At 47.0% G+C, this 19,497-nt stretch overlaps 2 protein-coding genes across 8 annotated transcripts in view; both read right to left on the bottom strand.

Moving 5' to 3' along the window:
- SLC6A13 (solute carrier family 6 member 13) overlaps positions 1 to 16,081 on the bottom strand; it is a 30,638-nt gene extending 14,557 nt beyond the window's left edge. The window contains exons 1-9 of one of the 5 annotated variants that reach the window (XM_085049416.1): positions 14,720 to 16,081; positions 13,290 to 13,343; positions 9,947 to 10,095; positions 9,781 to 9,844; positions 8,163 to 8,421; positions 4,765 to 4,899; positions 3,807 to 3,947; positions 3,289 to 3,373; positions 1,543 to 1,675 (exon numbers count right to left, since the gene is read on the bottom strand). In XM_085049416.1, the coding sequence (XP_084905542.1) occupies positions 1,543 to 1,675; positions 3,289 to 3,373; positions 3,807 to 3,947; positions 4,765 to 4,899; positions 8,163 to 8,421; positions 9,781 to 9,844; positions 9,947 to 10,095; positions 13,290 to 13,343; positions 14,720 to 14,836 (1,137 nt within the window). In that variant the 5' untranslated portion in view covers positions 14,837 to 16,081. Of the gene's footprint in view, positions 1 to 1,542; positions 1,676 to 3,288; positions 3,374 to 3,806; positions 3,948 to 4,764; positions 4,900 to 8,162; positions 8,422 to 9,780; positions 9,884 to 9,946; positions 10,096 to 13,289; positions 13,344 to 14,719 lie in introns of those variants that run through there. The other 4 variants (XM_085049417.1, XM_085049419.1, XM_085049420.1 and 1 more) reach the window with 4 other exon arrangements.
- A 138-nt stretch (positions 16,082 to 16,219) lies between these two features.
- The window catches only part of KDM5A (lysine demethylase 5A), a 41,069-nt gene continuing 37,791 nt past the window's right edge, over positions 16,220 to 19,497 (bottom strand). For all 3 annotated transcript variants that reach the window (XM_085049414.1, XM_085049412.1, XM_085049415.1), the window contains one exon: positions 16,220 to 19,306. In XM_085049414.1, the coding sequence (XP_084905540.1) occupies positions 19,094 to 19,306 (213 nt within the window). In that variant the 3' untranslated portion in view covers positions 16,220 to 19,093. The remainder of the gene's footprint in view (positions 19,307 to 19,497) is intronic.

Raw genomic sequence — 19,497 nt, 5'->3', positions numbered from 1 at the left:
ACACCCAGTCTTTTTATTTTTTGGGCATTGTTAGCACTAACTGCATCACTAGGAGCCTTGCCGGGATCAGTGTGATCATTTTGTCACATGCTGGTCAACAACATCCAGGGTTTTATTTGAATCTGATCCACATGCCTCAGCAAAGTGATTCCATCTGTGGGAGAACTCCTGGGGGTCAGGCAGTCCCTGTGCTGGAGGATGCAAACTGCTGCTGCTGAGCTGAGTAGGGTGATTTCAGCTCAGGGGGTTTGACCCTCTGCAGGAAAATCCTCAGAATTAAGGAATATCTCTTTCCCAGTGGGGTTGTATTCCCACAGCCATCCTTTTAGTCAGATTATGAAATATGTGGAAGGTTGATAAACCTATGGACGCTGTTGCTTCACTGAAAGAAGGTTTCTGTTTTCAAGTTCTCACCATCACTTGTACTTTTTGCTAAAAATCACTTGCATTTGACCTAGAACTTCTATCTAAAATAGATGGCATTTGTTCTCAAGACTTCCCACACTATGTTTGCTGTATCTCAGTATCATATTTGCTGTTATTAGGCTGCCTCTGCTTTCTTTTACCAGGCCACCACAGCAAGCAGTTGCTCTTTTCTTCTAATTTTACTCCATGGAAACCAGAAAATATCATCCCTGCAAGCTGCTTGATTTCCCTGTCATGTTTCATAATCCCAGACCATTCTGGAAGCAAGAGAAGCTGCTAACATCCATGCCATCAACTTGATGGCAATGGGTGCAGTTAAAATTTACACCCCATCACACATGATGGCTTGTTCAAGGCATGCAGAGAAGACACCATTTAGGAAACCCAGTAAACCTTTTCATTTCCATCTGTTCTTGCTGGCTCCAGACAAAGCTGGCTGGGAATGGGGTCAGGAGGCAGTGGCAGAAACTAAGTAATGGGGTCAGTGCAAGTGAGAGTGGCACACTCTGTGCCAGACAGAGCATGGAATGGAGCTGGACAGTCACACCAATCCTTCCCAAAAATATTCAGTGTGATAACTCTCTAGTGACTAGCGTGGGGAAAGAAAAAAGGAGGTTTTTATTGCTGGAGAATACGAGCAACTGGAGGAAGAGTTGGGACAAACAAAAAGAATAAAAAGGCAAGAGAGGGCTTTGAGGCTATCACAGTTATTTTATATCTAATGAATTTGAAGATTCTCCAGCAGCACTTGCCAGCAGAGGCAAAAACATGCTGTTTTCTCACACTGTGGTGGGAAGGAAGAGAACATGCCACCACCTCATACATGGGAAGACTTCAGGGTCTCCTGGGCCTGTGGGTGGAGAGGGACTGGATGGGGATACACACCTTGCAAGGTAATGCTCTGAGATGCCTCAGTGCTCCCATCCTCTCCTGCCCAAAAACACAGAACCTGCCTCACAGTCCTGCTGCACATTGAACCCTCCAGGCTCCTGCCAGCTCACTCAGACTGTGGTTCCCAGGGCACCTCTAGGACCTCTCTGAACCTATAAAAGGTGAGCAGAACCAGAGCTCCAGCTGTGATCAAGAGAAGAGGTTTGACCTGAATCAAAGGCTCACCTTGCCCGTGGACTTGACCCCTTTCCAAATGCAGAAGTAGCAGATGATCCAAGCCAGCAAGAGACACAGAGCCAGCTCCCAGCGGAGACCACCCAGGTGCTGGATGCCATCAGAAATCTTTAGCACTCTCCTCCTGTGTTGGGGGAAGCAAAGGAATATGTAACAGTCACTGATGTTGGCCACTAATGTTCTCAACCCCATGCTGATTGTCATCTCCTTAGTGCCTGATAGCTCTGGGGAGAAAAGCTGTCTTAATAACGAGGTTCTGGTCTGAGCTGAAAGCCTTAGAAGAATTAGGCAGTGCTCTCCTCTGAAAAACACTGCCAGCACAGCAGATCACACATGGACACACAAAGTTCACCTACATTTCTGACATGGCCCAGTCCTCAGAGTGAGGGACACACTGTCCTTACCATGGAATCCATCAGGACCACCCAGGAAGCAATGCTGTCCAACCCCTTCTCCATAGCACATTTCTCTCTTTTGAGGCAGAATCCACCTCAGGACACAGAGCAGCACAGCATCCCATTCTGTGACTAAGACACAACCTAGACCACCACAACCCCACTGCACAGTCAGGAGAAGCCACCTAGAGCATCCTCTTGCAGCCAGAGTGGAGATAAAATCCTGGGCTGTGTGGACCTTGGTACAAATGAGGTCAGATAATAGCAGCATTTCCATCTCATTGGTTGGAAAAACCACACTGTTCTCCAAATACACTTCGTCATGTTGCTCTTTGCCTGCTGCTAAGGATGTGGACTCTAACCAGTGGAAAGGGTGCCAGTGGACTGGAACTAACTGGGTGCTGTACTGCAGCCAGGAGAGACCTCTGGCAGGTCAGAGCTTCTCAAAGAAATGCTGCCCTACTACCTCCCTGCCCAGGGAAGGCAGGAGCAGATGCTGCATCAGAAGAAATGGACAGTGGAAATTTCCAATCCCATGCTGTTTATTCCCCTAAAACACAGGGATGGTCACAGCAGTGATGGAAACAACAACTTTTCCAGTGTTCAGCCTCAGGAAAAGCAGTCTAAGGCAGGTCACCATCTAATCACTTGTGCAGGGGGAGAGCACAGACTCAGGAGAGAAAGAAACTAACTGGGTCTGCCCTCCCAGGCCATGCTGAGATCAGCAGAGTTCCCAAGCCAGCAGACTTATGCCCTCATGCCAGAGATAAAGCTACTGTGTACCTCAGAGCAACTAACACAAGGGGAGAAAATAATGAAAATGAGGAACCAAATTGCAGTGGGAAGTTTTCTGACCCTAGCACTTTTTTTCAACTTTGGTGAGTTCCTTTCCTCAGAATAACTTGCCTATTAGTCACCCTGTAGTGAAAACATCACTTTTTCTATTTTTGAGATAAGACTAGCTCACATACAAAAGTCACCACCCACCATGCCAGAGCCTCCTGGGAACATGCTGGTATCACACAGCAGCACAGATCCAAAGGAAAGAGGCCAGGGAGGCCAAAAAGGCCAAAAGGTTCACAAGGACAGGAGCACAGCATCACAGAAGGACATCAAATGGCCAAGGCATGCCAGCACAGCTCCAGAGTGACACCACAAGCCCAGCAGTGCTGACCTTGACTGAGTGCTGCCCTGGGAGCCTTCACTCTGACCTGCCCAGCTTCCCCTTTGTGTCCTCTTCTGGCAAGGGGGGTTGATAGGATGTGCTGCTGCTGGGTTTGTCCCTTGCCCAGGGGAATTATATCTGAGAGGAAAGGGGTGTGTGGGCCTGTCCTTCACTTACTCCCAGAACTCGATGACAGGGGATGTGGCATTTTCACTGGTCACATTGAATGTTGAGTTTGCCTTCTGGAGCTCCATGCAGTTCCCTGCAGGAAAGGCAGGAAGAGGAGTGTAAGCAGCAATGCCTGGAGTACTAGAGGATATGAAAAATCCCTCCCTGTCCATCCACAGGGTTGAGTGCCACTATTGACTCTGGGACAAGTTTTTTATAGTCCCAAAGATGCACCAAAAAAAAAAAAAGTCCGTTCCAGGGAAAGGCTAACAAGAAATCAAGCACACTTAACACAGCTGCATTTAATTTTTCCTTCCAATAGCCACAGTGGTTGGGCAGGACCAGCACTGGTGCACTCTAGCAAAGATCCAAATCAGCTGAGCCCCCAAAAGTGCCAACAGCACTGCAGTGACCCAACCCTCTGTGCCACCCAGGGGCAAACATCCTCCTGAGGTCTGACTCCAGGCAGCAGCAGGTTTCCCTCAGCCAGGATCTGCTAGAGGACAGTGAGGAGACTCCAAACCCACCTGTGTTCCACTCGTGGTCACAGCTGCCCCAGGGGAGGTCGATGGTGAAGGAACTGAAGAGATAAAACAAGGCCCAGGCCAGGACAACGATGTAGTAGAAGTTGAGCAGTATGACGATGACCTGTGAGGCGTAGCCAATTCCTGCAGAAAGGGAGCCCCGAGGGCAGGTGACCCACAGTGCCAGGGGACACCAACAGGATCCCCTGTGGGAGCTGCTGCCCTGCTGAAAGGCTGGCAAAGGGAGGGACTCTGGGCAGGAAAGCCACCCAAAGGGACAAACACACAATGGTGCTACACCTGCTGAGTCACATCTCTTCTAACAAAATTAATTTTTTAATATTTTTCACTTATCCCTTTTTAGTTCTATTTGGGAAACCTTTGTATTAACACTGCACTCCTTCTCTAGATGCTCCTCCAGCACCTCCCAAAGATTTTGCTAAGTGAGGAGGAGGCAACTGTGACTTTCAGAGAAATCATGGAAAGTGGCTGGAGGCTGGATAACTGGGATGAAACAGTGCCAGAAATGGAGGATCTGACTGCTAGCAATTCATTAAGAGAGCTGGCACCTTCCACCAGTAAGGTTTTAAGCCACCTGCAAACTCACAAAGATGACATAGCATTGACTTAAAAAAACAGCAGCATGTTTTAGGTCCTCATAACCACCAGAAGCATTTTCCCCATTTACCTCTAGGAGGACAACCTTAATTGGGCACAAAGCTCCTGTCCAGAGCTGAGGCCATGAGGAAAGAAACCAGGATGCAATATCATGATGGAAACTATTTGGTGAAAAAGACAATTTTTTCAGCACGATTTTGGAAGGGGGGCAGGCAGTGCCTTCCAGGCAGGTGGGCAGGGAATGTGTGGAGGAGGCTAACAATCAGGGCTGTGGGGAAAGACATCCCTGCTCATCCCTCAGGGTCTCCCCAGCTCTCCACACCCTCCCAGCTCCCCCACTCACCTTCAAAGAGGGGGCAGATCCTGCGCCAGGCTGTCACCCCTCCCTGGCTGGTGTACTGCCCCAGTGCTGTCTCCAGGAAGAACACTGGGATCCCACAGGTGAAGAGGAAGATGAGGTAGGGGATGAAGAAGGCACCTGGCAGATTGAAAAATAAGCCCCATGGGGTGACTGAGGTCAGGTTGTCCCCAACCAGTCACCAGGCAGGTTCCTCCTGGGAGGGATGGGGGCTGTGGAGGTTGGAAGATCACAGACAGGATGCCAGGAAAAAAAAATTCCTCACATCTCATCTTCTGGAGTGATGTGATTACATGAATAATTCAACGTATACAAAAAATTGAGAGGAAAGGAAAGTTGTCAATAGCTGTATGAAAATACAGAAGATCACCCTGCTGCAAAGACATTACAACTTTTAATCAGGTTGGTGGCTCCTTTCACACTTATTATTGTGACTGAACAAGCTGACAGACCCATGGATGACAATACCAAGGCTCTGAGGAGCACGTGGAGACTGACACCTTCACCCAGTCTGTGGCTTTGCTCAATCACTTGCTTGCCAAAAATCAACAGACGTGCAAAGGAAGAGCAAGTACTGCAGGAAAGTGTGTACCCCACACCAGCAGCCAGGGCTGTCCTCCTGTCCCAGCCCTGTCATGAAACAGGCATTAAACAGAGATAAAATCCATCAGGCTTTTGATTAGCCCAGGCTAATGTTAAATGCTGTAATGGCCTTTACCCCACAGAGCAGAGGAGACAGCCCTGCAGGACAGGCCATGACACATCATGTGCCACTGGAGCTGCTCAAGCCCTGCTGAAAGGCAGGGACACAGCTCAGGAAAGAGGCAGACCCAAGCAGAGAGCAGCATCTTGGCTGTGGTGAGCTCAGAGAGGCAGGAAGGGTCAGAGGTGAGAGCTCAACTCATTGCAGTTTCCCTGCACAGGCTTTTTCCCTGCCTGTGTGATGCTAACTGGGTGTATGGCAAATAACAATCCTGCTGCACAAGTGAGCTCAAACCCCAGGAGATTTCATTAAGAAGCTTAGCTAGCATGCAAGGGCAGCAAGAGGGAAGGGGAGCTTTGGGGACCAGCCAGGATTCCCACCCTGTGCTCATCTCAGCCAGGTACAGACACACAGCAGACATAACCCTCTGGTTATCTTGGCTTTCAGGAGGGTCCTGACATGTGGGCTGTGAAATAACACAGAATAATGGTGGAGAGAAGGAAAAATTTGCAAAGGCATGTCTCTGCAATCTGCCCCAGACCCCTCACACCCCAGGGGTGACTGATATGACTCTATAAGCAGCCCCAGTGCCCTCTCCATCTCATTTTCAGCAGTGGGGGGCCTTGGGACTGGCAGGTCTGGGGAGATGGGAAGGGATGCAGTGCTGCAGCCACATCAGACAGGCTTCCCTGGGATTTCCCAATCCATGGGGCCAACCTGCCCAGGGAGAGCCTGACCCTGCCACTGCAGGTGAATGCAAGAGCAAACAGAAAAATTTTTGCTGTTCTTTGTTGTTTTTCTCTACTGTGTAGGGCTTTGGTATCATACACTAAGCATTAAATGTGTAAGGGACTACTCTTCCTTTGTTATGTGAAAATATCCCAAAGAAAGGAAGAGTGACTCTGTATAACTCAGATTTTGCAGATATCATTTTCTGGAAGAGGCTCATATTTAGGCAGGCAAAGCAAAAACTGAGAGCCGCTTTTACCACTGCCTACACACAGCTCAGAAGGGAGAGAAGGAGTCATCCAGCAGGGCAGAGCTGCCTCAGCCTGATGGGAGGGCTAAAGGCTGTAGGCTTCCATGACTGACCTGGGGCTGGAAATTAAATTAAGGCCCTGCACCTTTATAGAAGAATGAGAGAAGCAAGCCTGGACCAGCATTCCTAAAGGAGTACAGGACAAAACCTCTGGGAACTCTTAAAATTCGACTTGAGGCATTACAAGGGTGTTGACACAGCATTGAACTGTCTGGGTTCCATGAGGCAGGAGGGAGTTTTGTGTCCTGCAGCACCTCATCACATTGCTCTGCCCCAGCAGAAGATGACAGAAACCACTTTCCTCTCTGCACAAGAGACTCGTGCACCATCCTTGCTCTAACCTTATGGAAAAGGGGGCTGGAGATGAAAACTCTGCCTGGAACTTCAAACTCCTCACAGCCTCTACTGCTTCACAGGACTTTGCTTCAGGCCCATTTCTCCAGGGGAAAAATGATGAGAAATCTCTTTGTGTCTTGCCTCTACTGCTCCCACAGCAGCTCCCCTTTCCCCAGAGCTCTCCCTGAACTCCTCCCTGGCACCCAGGCCAAGGAGTGCCTGGACAGAATTCCAGGTCCTGCTCCCCTCAGTGGAATAGTACCCAAGGGAATTTCAGCAGTGGGAGCAGACACAGCTCAACAAGCAGCCAAGAAGCATTTCCCACAGAAAAAGAAAACGTGGAAAATTCTCCTTTTTCAACAGGGAAAGAAACTGCTTGACCACCTGGAGAAAAGAAACAAGTGCTGAACAAAGCACGGCGTGAAAGTAGCTAAACACTGTTTAATCCTCTTTTATGCCACTGGGATGAAAGCAGTTTAGTGAGGCCCATGAGACTACCCCAAGCTCCAGCCAGGGGATTTCAACCCCAGGTCCCCAGAGCTCACTCCTCGCCAGCTCCCAGCCAAGCTTCCCCTCTCCCCTGCCCTTCCGGAGAGCCCAATTAGCAACTAATCACCAGACAGGGAGAGCAGCTCCCTCTCTCCACATGTCACTAAGCCAAAGTTGAGAAAAACCTTCAGTGTTTCATTTTTTAAACAGTTTCCTCATTTAGAAGGCAGCCACACACTAAAAGCAGGTACAAACACCTGTAGAAGCCCCCAGCAACCCTCCATGTGCACAGCGAGCCCACCTGTGCTGCCAAGCCAGAGTACAGCAGCTGAGTTCAAGAGCTCCTTGGAGTTCCCCTGAGCCTCCTGGGAATGCTGCAGCTCCTCACAGAGCCTACAAAGACATCAGGGCCCTGTGGCCTCCAACACCATTCCCTGCTCTGCCAACAGAACCCACCATAGCTAAAAAACCATGATTTGCACAGGATGCTTGGTGCTCCTCAAGGAAGTGATGCCTGATGAGAGGCACACTGCTGAGAAAGCTGAGTTCTCTCCCTGCTCTGCCTGCCTCCCTCTACAGAGAGCCACCAACCTCACCAGCAGGAGCAGAATTCCACAAAACTCAGGGAAACACAGCTACAGCCATCACAAACCCTGGGACATTGCCACTCTGTTATCCATGTCCCGCCTGGTTCCAAACAGCCCCTGCCTGTTGGTAGTACCATGTTGGCATCCTCTCTTCAGAGTCACGATTTGGGCACAGCTGGGAAGCTGGTAAGGATCAGAGAGAAGAACTGCTTCCCAGGGCTGCACTTACCTCCACCATTCTTGTAGCAGAGGTAGGGGAAGCGCCAGACATTTCCCAGGCCGATGATCTCCCCAGCCACAGACAGGACATACTCCAGCTTGTTGTTCCACTGACCACGCTCCAGGGTCTTGTCCTCCTCCTCTTCTTCCTCCTTCTCCTTTTCCATGCCAGGGTGTGTGGGCACCATTTCACCATTGCTGACAGCGCCAGGGACGCTGTAATCCATCCCACCTTCAAAAAGAGTTTCCTTCAGTACATCCAGCACAAGCTAGGCAATGAGACAGAAATCTAGGCTATGGAAAAAAAGAGAGGAGCAAGGACATGCACACACACACATCAAAGTGTTCTTCTCTTTCTCCTCATACCTATTCCTGCTGGTGCTAAGAGTATACATGCATTTTCCCTGCTGAGTCCAAAACCAGTCCTCAAAAGCCACAGTTAGTTTCATGATTTTGAACTGTCTGATCTCAAACCACTGCTGTCTCTGGAAGCACATCCTCAAAGCCCAGAGTTACACAGGAGACCCAGTGGTTCAGTCAGGCTGGAGCTCCCATTGCAGCAGCTCTGGGGAACAGACTTGGGGCTGCAGGGGGATGACAGCAGGATCAAACACTTGACAAGGTATTTTAGGAGGGCTTTTCTTCTCTCCTGTTGCTGCCTGCCAAGGTCTGGTTTAACAGACACCACAAAACACACAGAAGTCTTACATACAAGAAGAGAACAAACTGAAATAATGGGAAAACAATTTATGCTTTCAGCAGTAGCAAGTGTTGCTGACAATCCACAAGGCTGAGTGTAAAGGTGATTTTCAGAATGGTGTTAATCCTTCTAATAGCAAGAAGAAAAGCATGCAGGAGTCATGGGCATCTGGGATCTTGCCTTTCCCAAGGTCTGCCCTTCCAAACACCTGTCTGTTGCCTGCAAAGCTCCCTGCCATGCTGCTCTCAAGAGCCTTTGGCACCATCTCCAAATACATCTGTGCCAAGAGAAGATCAGCAGAGAGCAGGTGGGCAGCACTCCACTGACCCACCTTCCCTCAAACACCTCCAGGAGAACACCATCTGGGAGGATCAGGGAGGGCTGAGCCTGCTGCTTCCAGGTAGGATGCCCTGCTGGCTGCCAAGTTCTACAGGACAGAGGGTGGGGATTGTGGTTCTTACCAGTTCCCAGTGTCAAAGCTGGGATTGTTGGGGATCTTGTGCCAAGGAGGGCACCTTTCTCCACTCAGTGCAGCCCTCAAGCCTGCTCCGTGCCCTGCACAGCACACTCCCCCTGCCCCAGCCTTACATCGACATTCATCACTCGCCAGGAGGGTAGGAAAAGGCACTGGCAGCAAATGACACTCTCCCCCATCCGGGGAGAACTAAAAAGGGCAAATCAGCCCTTTCAACCTCTCCCCTCCCCGTTCCTATTCCCCTATAAAACCCTTGGCGACTTGAAGAGCACTAAGAAACAAACACTGGCGAGCGTTTGACAGCAGCCGAAAGGAAGGACTGGGAGGACCCCTTCACACTAGAAAATTATTAAACAGGCAGAAAATGCTCGGTGACCTCTCATCCCCGGCAGCCCCGGGAGGGTGAGGGGCACAGGGGGAGCAGGGCAGAAGCAAAGGGGACAGAGCTGTTACCTTGCTGAGGCGCTGTCGGGGCGAGGGCGACGGGAGAGGCGAAGGCAGCAGCGAAAGGTGCTGGCTATTTAAAGTGTGCAAAGAAAAAATTCGGCGGTGGTGTAATCCTAGACTTCGCCCAACCCACATTCCTTCCCCCACCCCCCAGGGCTGGACAAAAACCTACACATGACTGATTTCATGGCCAGTGCAAAGGGGCTCGTTCCCCCTGCTCCGTCCCGGGCTGGGCTCTGCTCTCCATCGCTCTCTGCCCGGCTGGACAAAGGGGACATCTCCACACACAGGTGCTTCACAGCCCTGAAACCCCTGGACCTGCTGGGAAGAGGTAAGAAAAAAATATTAATTCATGGTGAATTCCCTCTGCTGCTCCTTAGCAGGGAGGTCATGGGCACAGGGCAAGGTCCTGCATCACAGCCTGACCCACGATTTCCAGCACTGTGCTGGGGCAGCAGCAAAGCTGGAAATAAACTCAGCTAAGCGCTCTGCTGCTTCTTACTAAGGGCCCAAAAGAGCCTCATTCAGCAATTTGGCAGGTTGCAAACTCTCCTCCCTCACACACAGGGATCTTTGCCACTGGTCTTTCCCAGGAGCAGCACTGCCCATCCCAGGACACCATTCCAGAAGCTGCTATGGGAACAGAAAACGAAGCAGTAAATGAAAAATTACATAGCAAGGAGACAACCAGCCCTAGCTGTGCACAGCCAGCACTGGCCTGCAGAATGAGCTCTGCTTGCTCCAGAGGAGGTCCTGGGATTCCAGCAGGTATTGATGACGTTAGCTCCGTGCTTAGAGGCCATAAAAGAGGCAAACAGAACAGGGTATTATAGGTAGATATGTTACATCCTTGGACCATCACAGCTGTGAGTGAGGCAAGGTTTTAAAACATTTTTATTACACCTGTTAATAAATATCTGGGACAAGAGAGAACGGGGGGGAAAAATAATGCTTTTGGGGTCAGTGTCCTTGTATGAGGTGTGTGAAGTGGCAGCAAAACACACACAGGCAGTCTGAGAAGGGAGTAGAACAGCAGGAAAGAACCAGCAAACACTGTGGTGGCACCACGTTAATCTGTGGTGAACCCAGACAGCACCAAACTTCCCACAGGAGAAAGAGGGGAAGGCAGAGGTGAGGAATTAATTCAGCCAAGGAGTGATCAAACACGCAATGACTCCTGATCTGAGGAACAGATGCCTTGGCTGAAAAGAGGTGACAGAGGTCCGGGAAAAAGGAAGACTGAGAAGATGAATATATTGTTCACTACATCTCACAGTGTAATAACTAATGTCATTTGATGAAAAAATCAGATTTAAAACAAATTTAAATACTTTTTCCTCCCATTGTGCATAATGAATTAAGCATGGTACCTGCAGCCATTACCCCAGAATATTGTTTGGAAAGGAACAGCCAAATTCACACAGGGCTGCTCCTTGTCTGCAGTGATTAAACAGGATGGTCCCAATAAAACAGCTCCAATCCTCAAATCAGTGATTCTTGAAACCCAGGGAGGATGATTTTCCCATAATTCATCTTCCAGAAGAGGAATTATGTGGTATGGTGAGGAACAGAAAGCATCCTGCTTTGTGCAGAAAGCACCTCACAGTGAACAGTGCAGCTGCTAAATGGTCAGTAAGAATGCAGGGACTACAAACAGTAAAAACAAATAATATCTTGCCTTGTGCAACAGATTGGTGCAAGGAGAGAGGAGATTGATTAGGGAAATATTTCTAGAGATTGCCAAACTATTGCATTCATCAGCACTGCTGCATGAATGTCCCTGGGTAAGCACAATTACTGCAGCATACAGATAGCAATAATCTTATCAAGACGACAAGCTAATTGGCAGCAACTAATAGACTATGATAGGAAAATGTGCAATCAATTACAGACTATTTGACTTCCACCCGGTGAGATAAGACTGCGCTGAACACAACAATAACTCCAAAATGAAAACAAATGTTCAGTGTAAACATAAGCAGCGAGGGGAAATATTCAATCTACAAGTGCAAAAGCGAGCTGGAAAACCCTGAGCAAAGCATATTTAAAGTAAAGCATCGCTTTACATATATTCTGGAGTGAATTAAGAAAAAGTCCATATGGTTCTGGGAGATGTCACTTGAATTTTTTTTTTTTTTAATCTTCCTGTAGATAGATAGAAAGAGAAATGAACCAACAAATACCACAAAGGATCAGTTAAGACTATAGAAAATAAAAGGTATTTTCAATACATATTTCTGAAATGGTAGAAGGCAAAGAAACTGAGAGGGACTTTAATCAACTCAGAGCCAATGAAAAATCTAAAGGAAAAAATGCAAGAGATGAAATCTCAGTGTCTAAGATTTTGAGTCTCTAACTGTACCTAAGGCAGGGGGAAGAACAGGGACAGCCAGAAAAATGGAGGACATTTTCATATCAAGAACCATATACCAAAGAAATCAAATTCTGGGCTAGTAATGATAGCAGTGCTGCTCAAGGGGCCCAGAAGTGAGAACCATAGGATGAACAGATTGATGAGGTAGAGGGTAAATTGAGGGATAGAGAGGGAGCTGCATATTGGGACCATTGGGATGATGGTCTTTCCTCATGCTCTGCACATCCTACTCCTCTGAGGTGAAGATCTAAGTCTGAAAGTGAATGCAGAAAGAACAACAAAGCCATTGATATGGAAGGGATTTGTGTGTCTTTGCACCCTGTCTGCTTGCAGGGGGATGTTCTGGCAGGAAAAACTGCTCAGAGGTTGGACAATACCCATTTAACTGATTTCTCCACAGAAAACCCACAATCTGGTTTTAAACAAGCAAGGTTTGGGCAGTGATCTCAGAGCATCTGTTCAGACTTAAACAGTCTAAAAAGTAAAGGAAAAAAGTACTTCTGAATTCACAACTACTCGGCTGGTAACTACTTAGAACACAAAGTTTTCATTCTGGGACTGTTTAATTCAGGACTACTGGGCTGGTAACTGCTTAGAACACAAAGTTTCCATTCTGGGAGAAAATCCAATAATCAGCTAGTCATCGGTGGACAGAGTGAGAGCAGGTCTTTAGAAGTTTCTCAAAAAAGAATTTCCCTATGCAAAAGTTGACAAAGTGAAAGCTTGGGTATCAAAATAATGGTCAAAAAGAAATTAAAGATGGGTTCTGTTTTTCCAGCTTGCAAAAATCAGAATTACAGCAGATTTTTAAAAAAACCTTGCACTGCCAGGAGATGTCCTGTCTTAAAAACATCACAGATTCTGAGCAGCAGTTTGTCCCTTGTTTTGCTCCTGCAGCCACCAGCAGCTCAAGGCAGAGCAGGAGGAAGCAGAGGGACTTGAGCTGCCAGGCTGCTTCCCCAAGCTGCCATTGGCTGCCCTGCTGAGCTCCCTGAGGGCAGAGAAAAGGAGCTGCACTCCCCAGAATTCACCCACTGAACTGGCTGAGCGCCTGCTGGGGCTTGGAGAAACAACAGGAGCAAGACCTCGAGCCTTCAGCCTCCCAGGTGGTGGAATTCTGCCTGAAGCAAGAATCACAAACCTCCACACCATGGCTGGTGCCCTGTCTGCAAGTCATTCCTGTTCCTATAGTCAGCTGCAATTTATGAGGAAAAAAAAAAAAAAAACCAAAAAAGAAGAAAAAGTAGTAATTTGTGAGTTTAGATAACTTAAGGCAATCTTATTTTTCTATTGCTGAGTGCCAGAGATGAAAAAGCTAAGCTTAGCAAAGACACCTGGATTTGGTCTGGTTAGGTTGACTCACTACACACATTAAAAGAAGGCGGCTTGAGACTCCTTTTGAGGGAACAAAAGGGCTGCTGCTGCTGGTGAGCTTCACTTTTTGCCATTTTTGACTATCAAATTCCAAACCACATCACTCTCCTGCCACATGAACTCAGTGATGCTCAGGGGCTGACCAGATCAAGAGGCCACATGGAGAAATACACCCAAGCACAAGCTATTTCCATAATGAACATTAATTAAATACTTCCCTTCAGCCAGACAGGCTCAGCATCACAGCTCTTTTTGACAAGGACACTTCATTCCTGATCCCTGCAAGCTAAGGCAGAGCATCAGGCACTGCTTGCCAATCATCTGACAAGTGCTGGGAATGTGGCTTCATTAAGTCTGTCACAGCCCAAATATGAAGTTTGCATGGTGACCAGGGAAAGAAAAAAAAAAAATGCAAAAAACATGGTGTTGTGTTCAAACTGGGGAAATTAATTAAAAGCACAGAGCCAATGGAACTTTTAATTTTGGTGTTCACCATAAACGGGACCTAGAGGGGAAAAGGATTGGTCTTTGATATTCCAATTTACCCTGAAAGGTTCTTACCACTAGGTTTGAACTACTACTAGTACAGAACCTGTGGATTCACACATGAACAAACCAGGGAACAACTGTTTTACTGCTGCCCAAATCTGATCCTAATGGTGCCAAAGCACAGCCTGCAGTCCCACAGCTTCTGTGGAAGTAGCCAGGCAGCCCTCAGAGGGAAACTGGGAGAGAGAAACAGGGACATGGGACAGCTGCTGCTTAGGACAAGGCAAAGCAAGCTCCTTTTTGCAGAAATTTCAGGTGTTGCTTGTACAGCAGCACTGTAAACAGGAGTTACATGAAGATCATGCCCACTTTCTGCTCCAAACAGGAATCTGACCCATCATCTTCCTAGAATCACATCACTCAGCAAGAAAAAAAATCCTTTAAGTGATGAACAGCTTTTCCATGGCTGTGTACTCTTCTATTATTTATGTGTTCAGCTTTTTGTACTCTCTAACACTCCAAAATCCCAGACTCTGACCATTCCAAGAGTATTGGTACCAGAAGGCAGAGGAAAGCCGTGCCAGGGTGGAAGGCAGAGCCCAAAAGGGAGCAACCAGACTGTTTTCAAACCTTACCAGGAGGATACAAACGTGGCAATGATTTCCACCAGTGGAGCATCCCCTTGGAGCAGCAGCAGCACACACTCACCTGGACTGGTCCAGCAGCAGCAGGCAGAGATGATTCCACTTCTCCACCAGGTGTTCTCAGCAGTGATTGTCTCTCCCAAGGTTTCCAGGCAAAGCAAAAGCATCTCTCTAATGGCATGTAACACTATCAGTACCCTAACAATATCAAGATTAACGAAGTCCTTGCTACTTTGATTTCCTTTACCTTGCAGCTGAACACTCCCTTGTGCCAAGCTACACCACCACACTGATCTCAATGCTCTCCATGTCCTGCTGTGCAGTTTCCTGCTGTCCCACATGTTTATCACCCTCCCAAAGCCAGCATGGCTGGAATTCTGATAAGAACTGGATTTATTGCACCTCCCCACTGCCTTGGTGCTCCAAGCAGAGTTCCTGTTTGCTTTAGGCAGGCTGACCCAACACATTCTTAGTGACCACAGCTGGAGAGGATGTGGAGCAGCTCTGCTTTTCATTTGCATCTAACAGGAATAAGCCTCGAATCTTGCTTTTAGCAACCACATTGCTCAACTTCTTAGAGCAGTTTTAACAGTTATTTCAGGAATAATTTTAATGAAATTTTTTCCACCCCTAGGAAAAATCTGGACCCTAAGAAAAATTACTCTGCCAACAGGCACATTACAGCAAGTGAACTTTGCACTGAAGATGCTACAAAACCAAATGGGAAATCAGAGAGGTTGTCGAATGTTCATCCCTGGAAACACTCAAAATTTTATTGGACACAGTGCTGAAAAATTTCACCTACTTTCAAAGTCAGCACTGCTCTAGTCAGAAAGTTCCCCCAGATGACCTCCAGAAGTAGCCCCAACCTAAATTACTCCATGATTCTAAAAACTGAAAAGATCAATGCCAGTTTCAGTGTGGCTGATACAACAGACAATTATCTGTTGCTTTATGCTGTGTGACTGTATCCCAAACCCTTCAGATAATTTCCATAATTTCAACAATATTACCTTAAGCCCTCATTATCAAATAGCTCAGGCTGTAACAAGCATTCAGCTGCAGTTATCAGTCAAAACCATAAATGCTAAGAGCAATGGTACTGAAGGTGAGGAGTGACATTTATCTCTCTGCAAGCAAAGCTGCCAAATTTCAGGCCCTGTTTTCTACAAGAAAAGCGTGAAAACACAGGCTGTATAAGCTAGACAACTCAAGTCCTGGCCATTTTCAGCTCCTCACAACAGCTCAGGCAATTCCTTTGACCTTCTGTGTCAGACACATGAAAAGAAGTAACACCAGCAGTGCAACTAGCCTTTGTAGACCACAGCATTAAGACATGTACCTTTCTAGATACACGAGGTAATACTTTTTGTATACTGAGATTTTGTCCCCAAAGCATGAGAGATTTTTCCTACAGCAGACCTGTAATAACATTATTATCTTGGCTTAATTTTAGCTGGATTCTTTGTATGTGCTTTTACACAAATTCAAACCCCTAATATCTGGAGACAATACCACAGCTGAAGCTTCAGGGTTTTTCAACCACTAACTACATATCTACAGGTTTTTCCAAAAGTTAACATTTATTCATAAGTTCATACTATCAGCAATCCTTTGATAGGAATTACGCTCTTAAAAAACAAGCTTAAAACAATAAGATGTAAAGCTAATAATGGTCTTCAGTTTATGAACACCTCATCCAAAAGCAGACAAGACATCTGTGACCAGAAAAAAGTGTGGCAACCTCCTTTCAACACTGGAACAGAGGCTCTCCATGTGGCTACATGAAAAACAGCTACTAAAAACATGACTTTTGCATATGATTTGCACATTTCTTTCTGTTGCTTGCTCTTTCCTGTGCTTGTTACAAGCAGAACGACCACGGTTGCATCGTAGAGCTGTTTGTTTCCATCTTGCTGTAACTAGTGCTACTGTCAACACTCTCCACCACACCTTCTACGCAGAGAAACAGGAACATGCAATGCAGATTTACTCAAAGGTCTCTTTTCCAGTTGATGGTAATTACATACAACAACGACTTCATCGCGACAGAGAATGCAGGAATGGTTACGAGGATATGCTCAGTGGCTAACAGCAGATGCTAACCATATTTTCCCTGTTGTGTCACAAATTCTAGGAGTCAGGAAAAGAATACAGAACACTGGGATTCTTTAAGAAATCTTGTACTAGTCTACTCGTGGAACGATTAAACATCTGTGACAGATAGTTTATCCACTCCATATAGGGAAAGGTTTATGTAGTACCATCAGTTAAAGCTTGAAGGAAAGTAACAACTGTTTAAACCAGTTTACCAAAACTAAGCGTACATTGAGAAGAAAAAAAAATGTAATTGGAGGCAAAAAGAGGGAATGTCTATCTAAAGCATAGACTCCTTCATAAATAAGTAAACAAATAATACTCTTAAGTTTGCTAGGGTGCCTGTTCAGCCACATGCTTAACCACAGCTTGCTTTTGCTTTCAACACCACATTAAGTCTTTAAGGAGCAGGAATTAGAAGTCTCTGTTCAATTTGCACTCAAAGCTCCCAAGACCCTGGATCTTCTGCCCTCCATCTTATTTCTTTTACTTTTGCACATTTTCCTCTTCCCAGGTAGCAGGCACACATAGAAGAAAACAATAAAGTTCTGTCTACCTGAGCTGAGCTTTTTTTTTCTTTTGGATGGATAATTCTGCCAGATAAATAAACTTCCAAATATCAGAGAACGAGAGAAGGGACACAGAACAGTCAAGACAGCACACTTTTGTTTTTTGTCAATATTTCTTTAAATCCCAATCCAGCTCCTAGTAAGACTGGACACTACTTACAACACTCCTAGAACTGCAGGAGAATGGAAACACAATAGGGAGCGAGTGGAGAGGGGGACAAGACAGCCCAGGGGCTGACTTGAGATATTCACATACACAAGGCCAGCATCCACTGGAGTCATTAAGGCCCAGATGCCCCACTAATAGGAACAAACCCAAACACAAAGGTAGCACATGAAATGTATTTACCTATTTAAACACAGGCAGCTGGTCAAGCTAGAATGGGGAAGGTAACTGCTAATTCCTTGTACTACAAGGAAGGAATGGAGTAAAAAAACCCAAGCCCACGGGCAGGTTTTTGCTTTGTGAACCTCTGTCTGTGCTGCTGGTTAACAGTGGTAAGTATAAAAAAATCAAAGAAAAATAATCTATTTATAGAACAAGTCAGTAGTCTGAGACATTTAGAAAAAAGTAAAAACAAGTCCTTCTTTAAAAATGGATTTACTAAAACAACTGTCACCCAGGATGACCCCAAGCCCTCTGGTCCTCTGGCAAAGCCAGGGGCAACTTCAAACAAGAACTGCTGCTGATTGTACACTGGTACACATCCAGCAAAGCCAGCAGGGAGGGGGTTTGCACTGTGAACAGGATCTGCAGACTGCTTGCTGGTATCACAGGAGGCCATGCCCATAGCCTGGTGATACTGGAAAGAGTTGTGAGTGAAACTTTTCACAGAAGCACATGTCAGTGTAACCTCTGAGGTAAGTGGGCTGTCTTTCCTTCCCATCCCTGGGCACAGATCTCAGAAGCTGTGCCCTGGCTGCTGTACCTCCTTGCCAGCTCCATCCTGCGCCACACAACTGTACTGAGCAGGAGTGCAGAACTCTAAGCAAAGCCTAGAACAGGAGAGGGCATCCCAGGGGAAAGGGAAGCACTCTGCTCTTCCCAAATTCTGGTCTAGCTAGACATTATCAATGCTTTCTGGCCCTCCTCAGGACAGGAAGATCGGTTGTTTCCCACTGAGGAAAAAATTTTGCCTAGTGGAGTAGAGTTGGGTTTCTTTTTTGGTAAACAGAACCTTTGCTGATTTCTGAGATTATGAGCTCCTCTGCCCTTTAGCTACAAAAGAGAAATTAAAAGAAATTCATCCACTTGCTCCCATCCTTATAGTGTAGTGTTAGCTGCCTGGATATGGAGGCAATTTCACTCTCCCAAGACATTGCTCTACACGCTGGGTTGGCATGGAAAGGCCAAAGGTAACTTCCAAAGTCACCTCCTTGGGGTAACCTGGTAGGCCTAAGAGCTCCAGCCTATGCCCACCAATTCCAGGCCAGCTCCACTGCCAACATATACTTCTAACACCCTGAAGTGTCTAATCTAACAGCCTCGAGTTTGCTCAGTCCTTGAGAGCAACAGCCACACTCAAAGATGGAAACACCCAAGTCAGAAAACACTGGCTGGAGCTCCATAGATGTCTGCATAGATGAGTTGGTACCACTGTGCCTTGACATTCCCATGGTGTGAAGGAAGCCAGCTGTAAGGGATGGACCAACTCCACTGCACGTCTGTACATCCTTGGAAGTGAAGCTCAGTGGCTACATCAGCTTCAAACCCTCTTTCTGTAGGGTTCCAGTGGTCCATTTCCCAACGAGTCCCAGGCATCAAGCAGCTGCTAACTCGTCTCCTTGAGATCTTCCATTGGTAGTTTGTAGCTCAAGAGGAAGGGAGGAGGTGGGGCGTGAGCAGGGCTGCTGGGTCCCTGCAGGGGCTTCTTTGCACAGTTTATACAGATGTAATCCTCATTCTCAGCCATCTCTGGAGAGACCCCCACACACACCTGATGGAACCACTCATCGCAGCCCCCATCGCACTGCACCCAGTCCACCTGCAAGGGAACACAGCAGCCACGTGAGGGACAGACAGGCACAGGTTCTGTGAAGGAAATACCTTCTGTTACAGCTGCCTGAGCCACCAAGAAGATAAAAGCATTGGGGCACAAATTAATGCCCCACAGAGCTTGTTGTAACAAGGTATTTCAGTTTAATACAAACTAACTCTCTTCCAACAATTGCCCCT

Source organism: Lichenostomus cassidix, chromosome 1Ab, assembly GCF_008360975.1.
Source record: "Lichenostomus cassidix isolate B80296 chromosome 1Ab, HeHo_3.0, whole genome shotgun sequence".
Lineage (NCBI taxonomy): Eukaryota > Metazoa > Chordata > Aves > Passeriformes > Meliphagidae > Lichenostomus > Lichenostomus cassidix.
The sequence above is the reverse complement of the archived record's forward strand: the minus strand, read 5'-3'. Positions and strand labels throughout refer to the sequence as shown.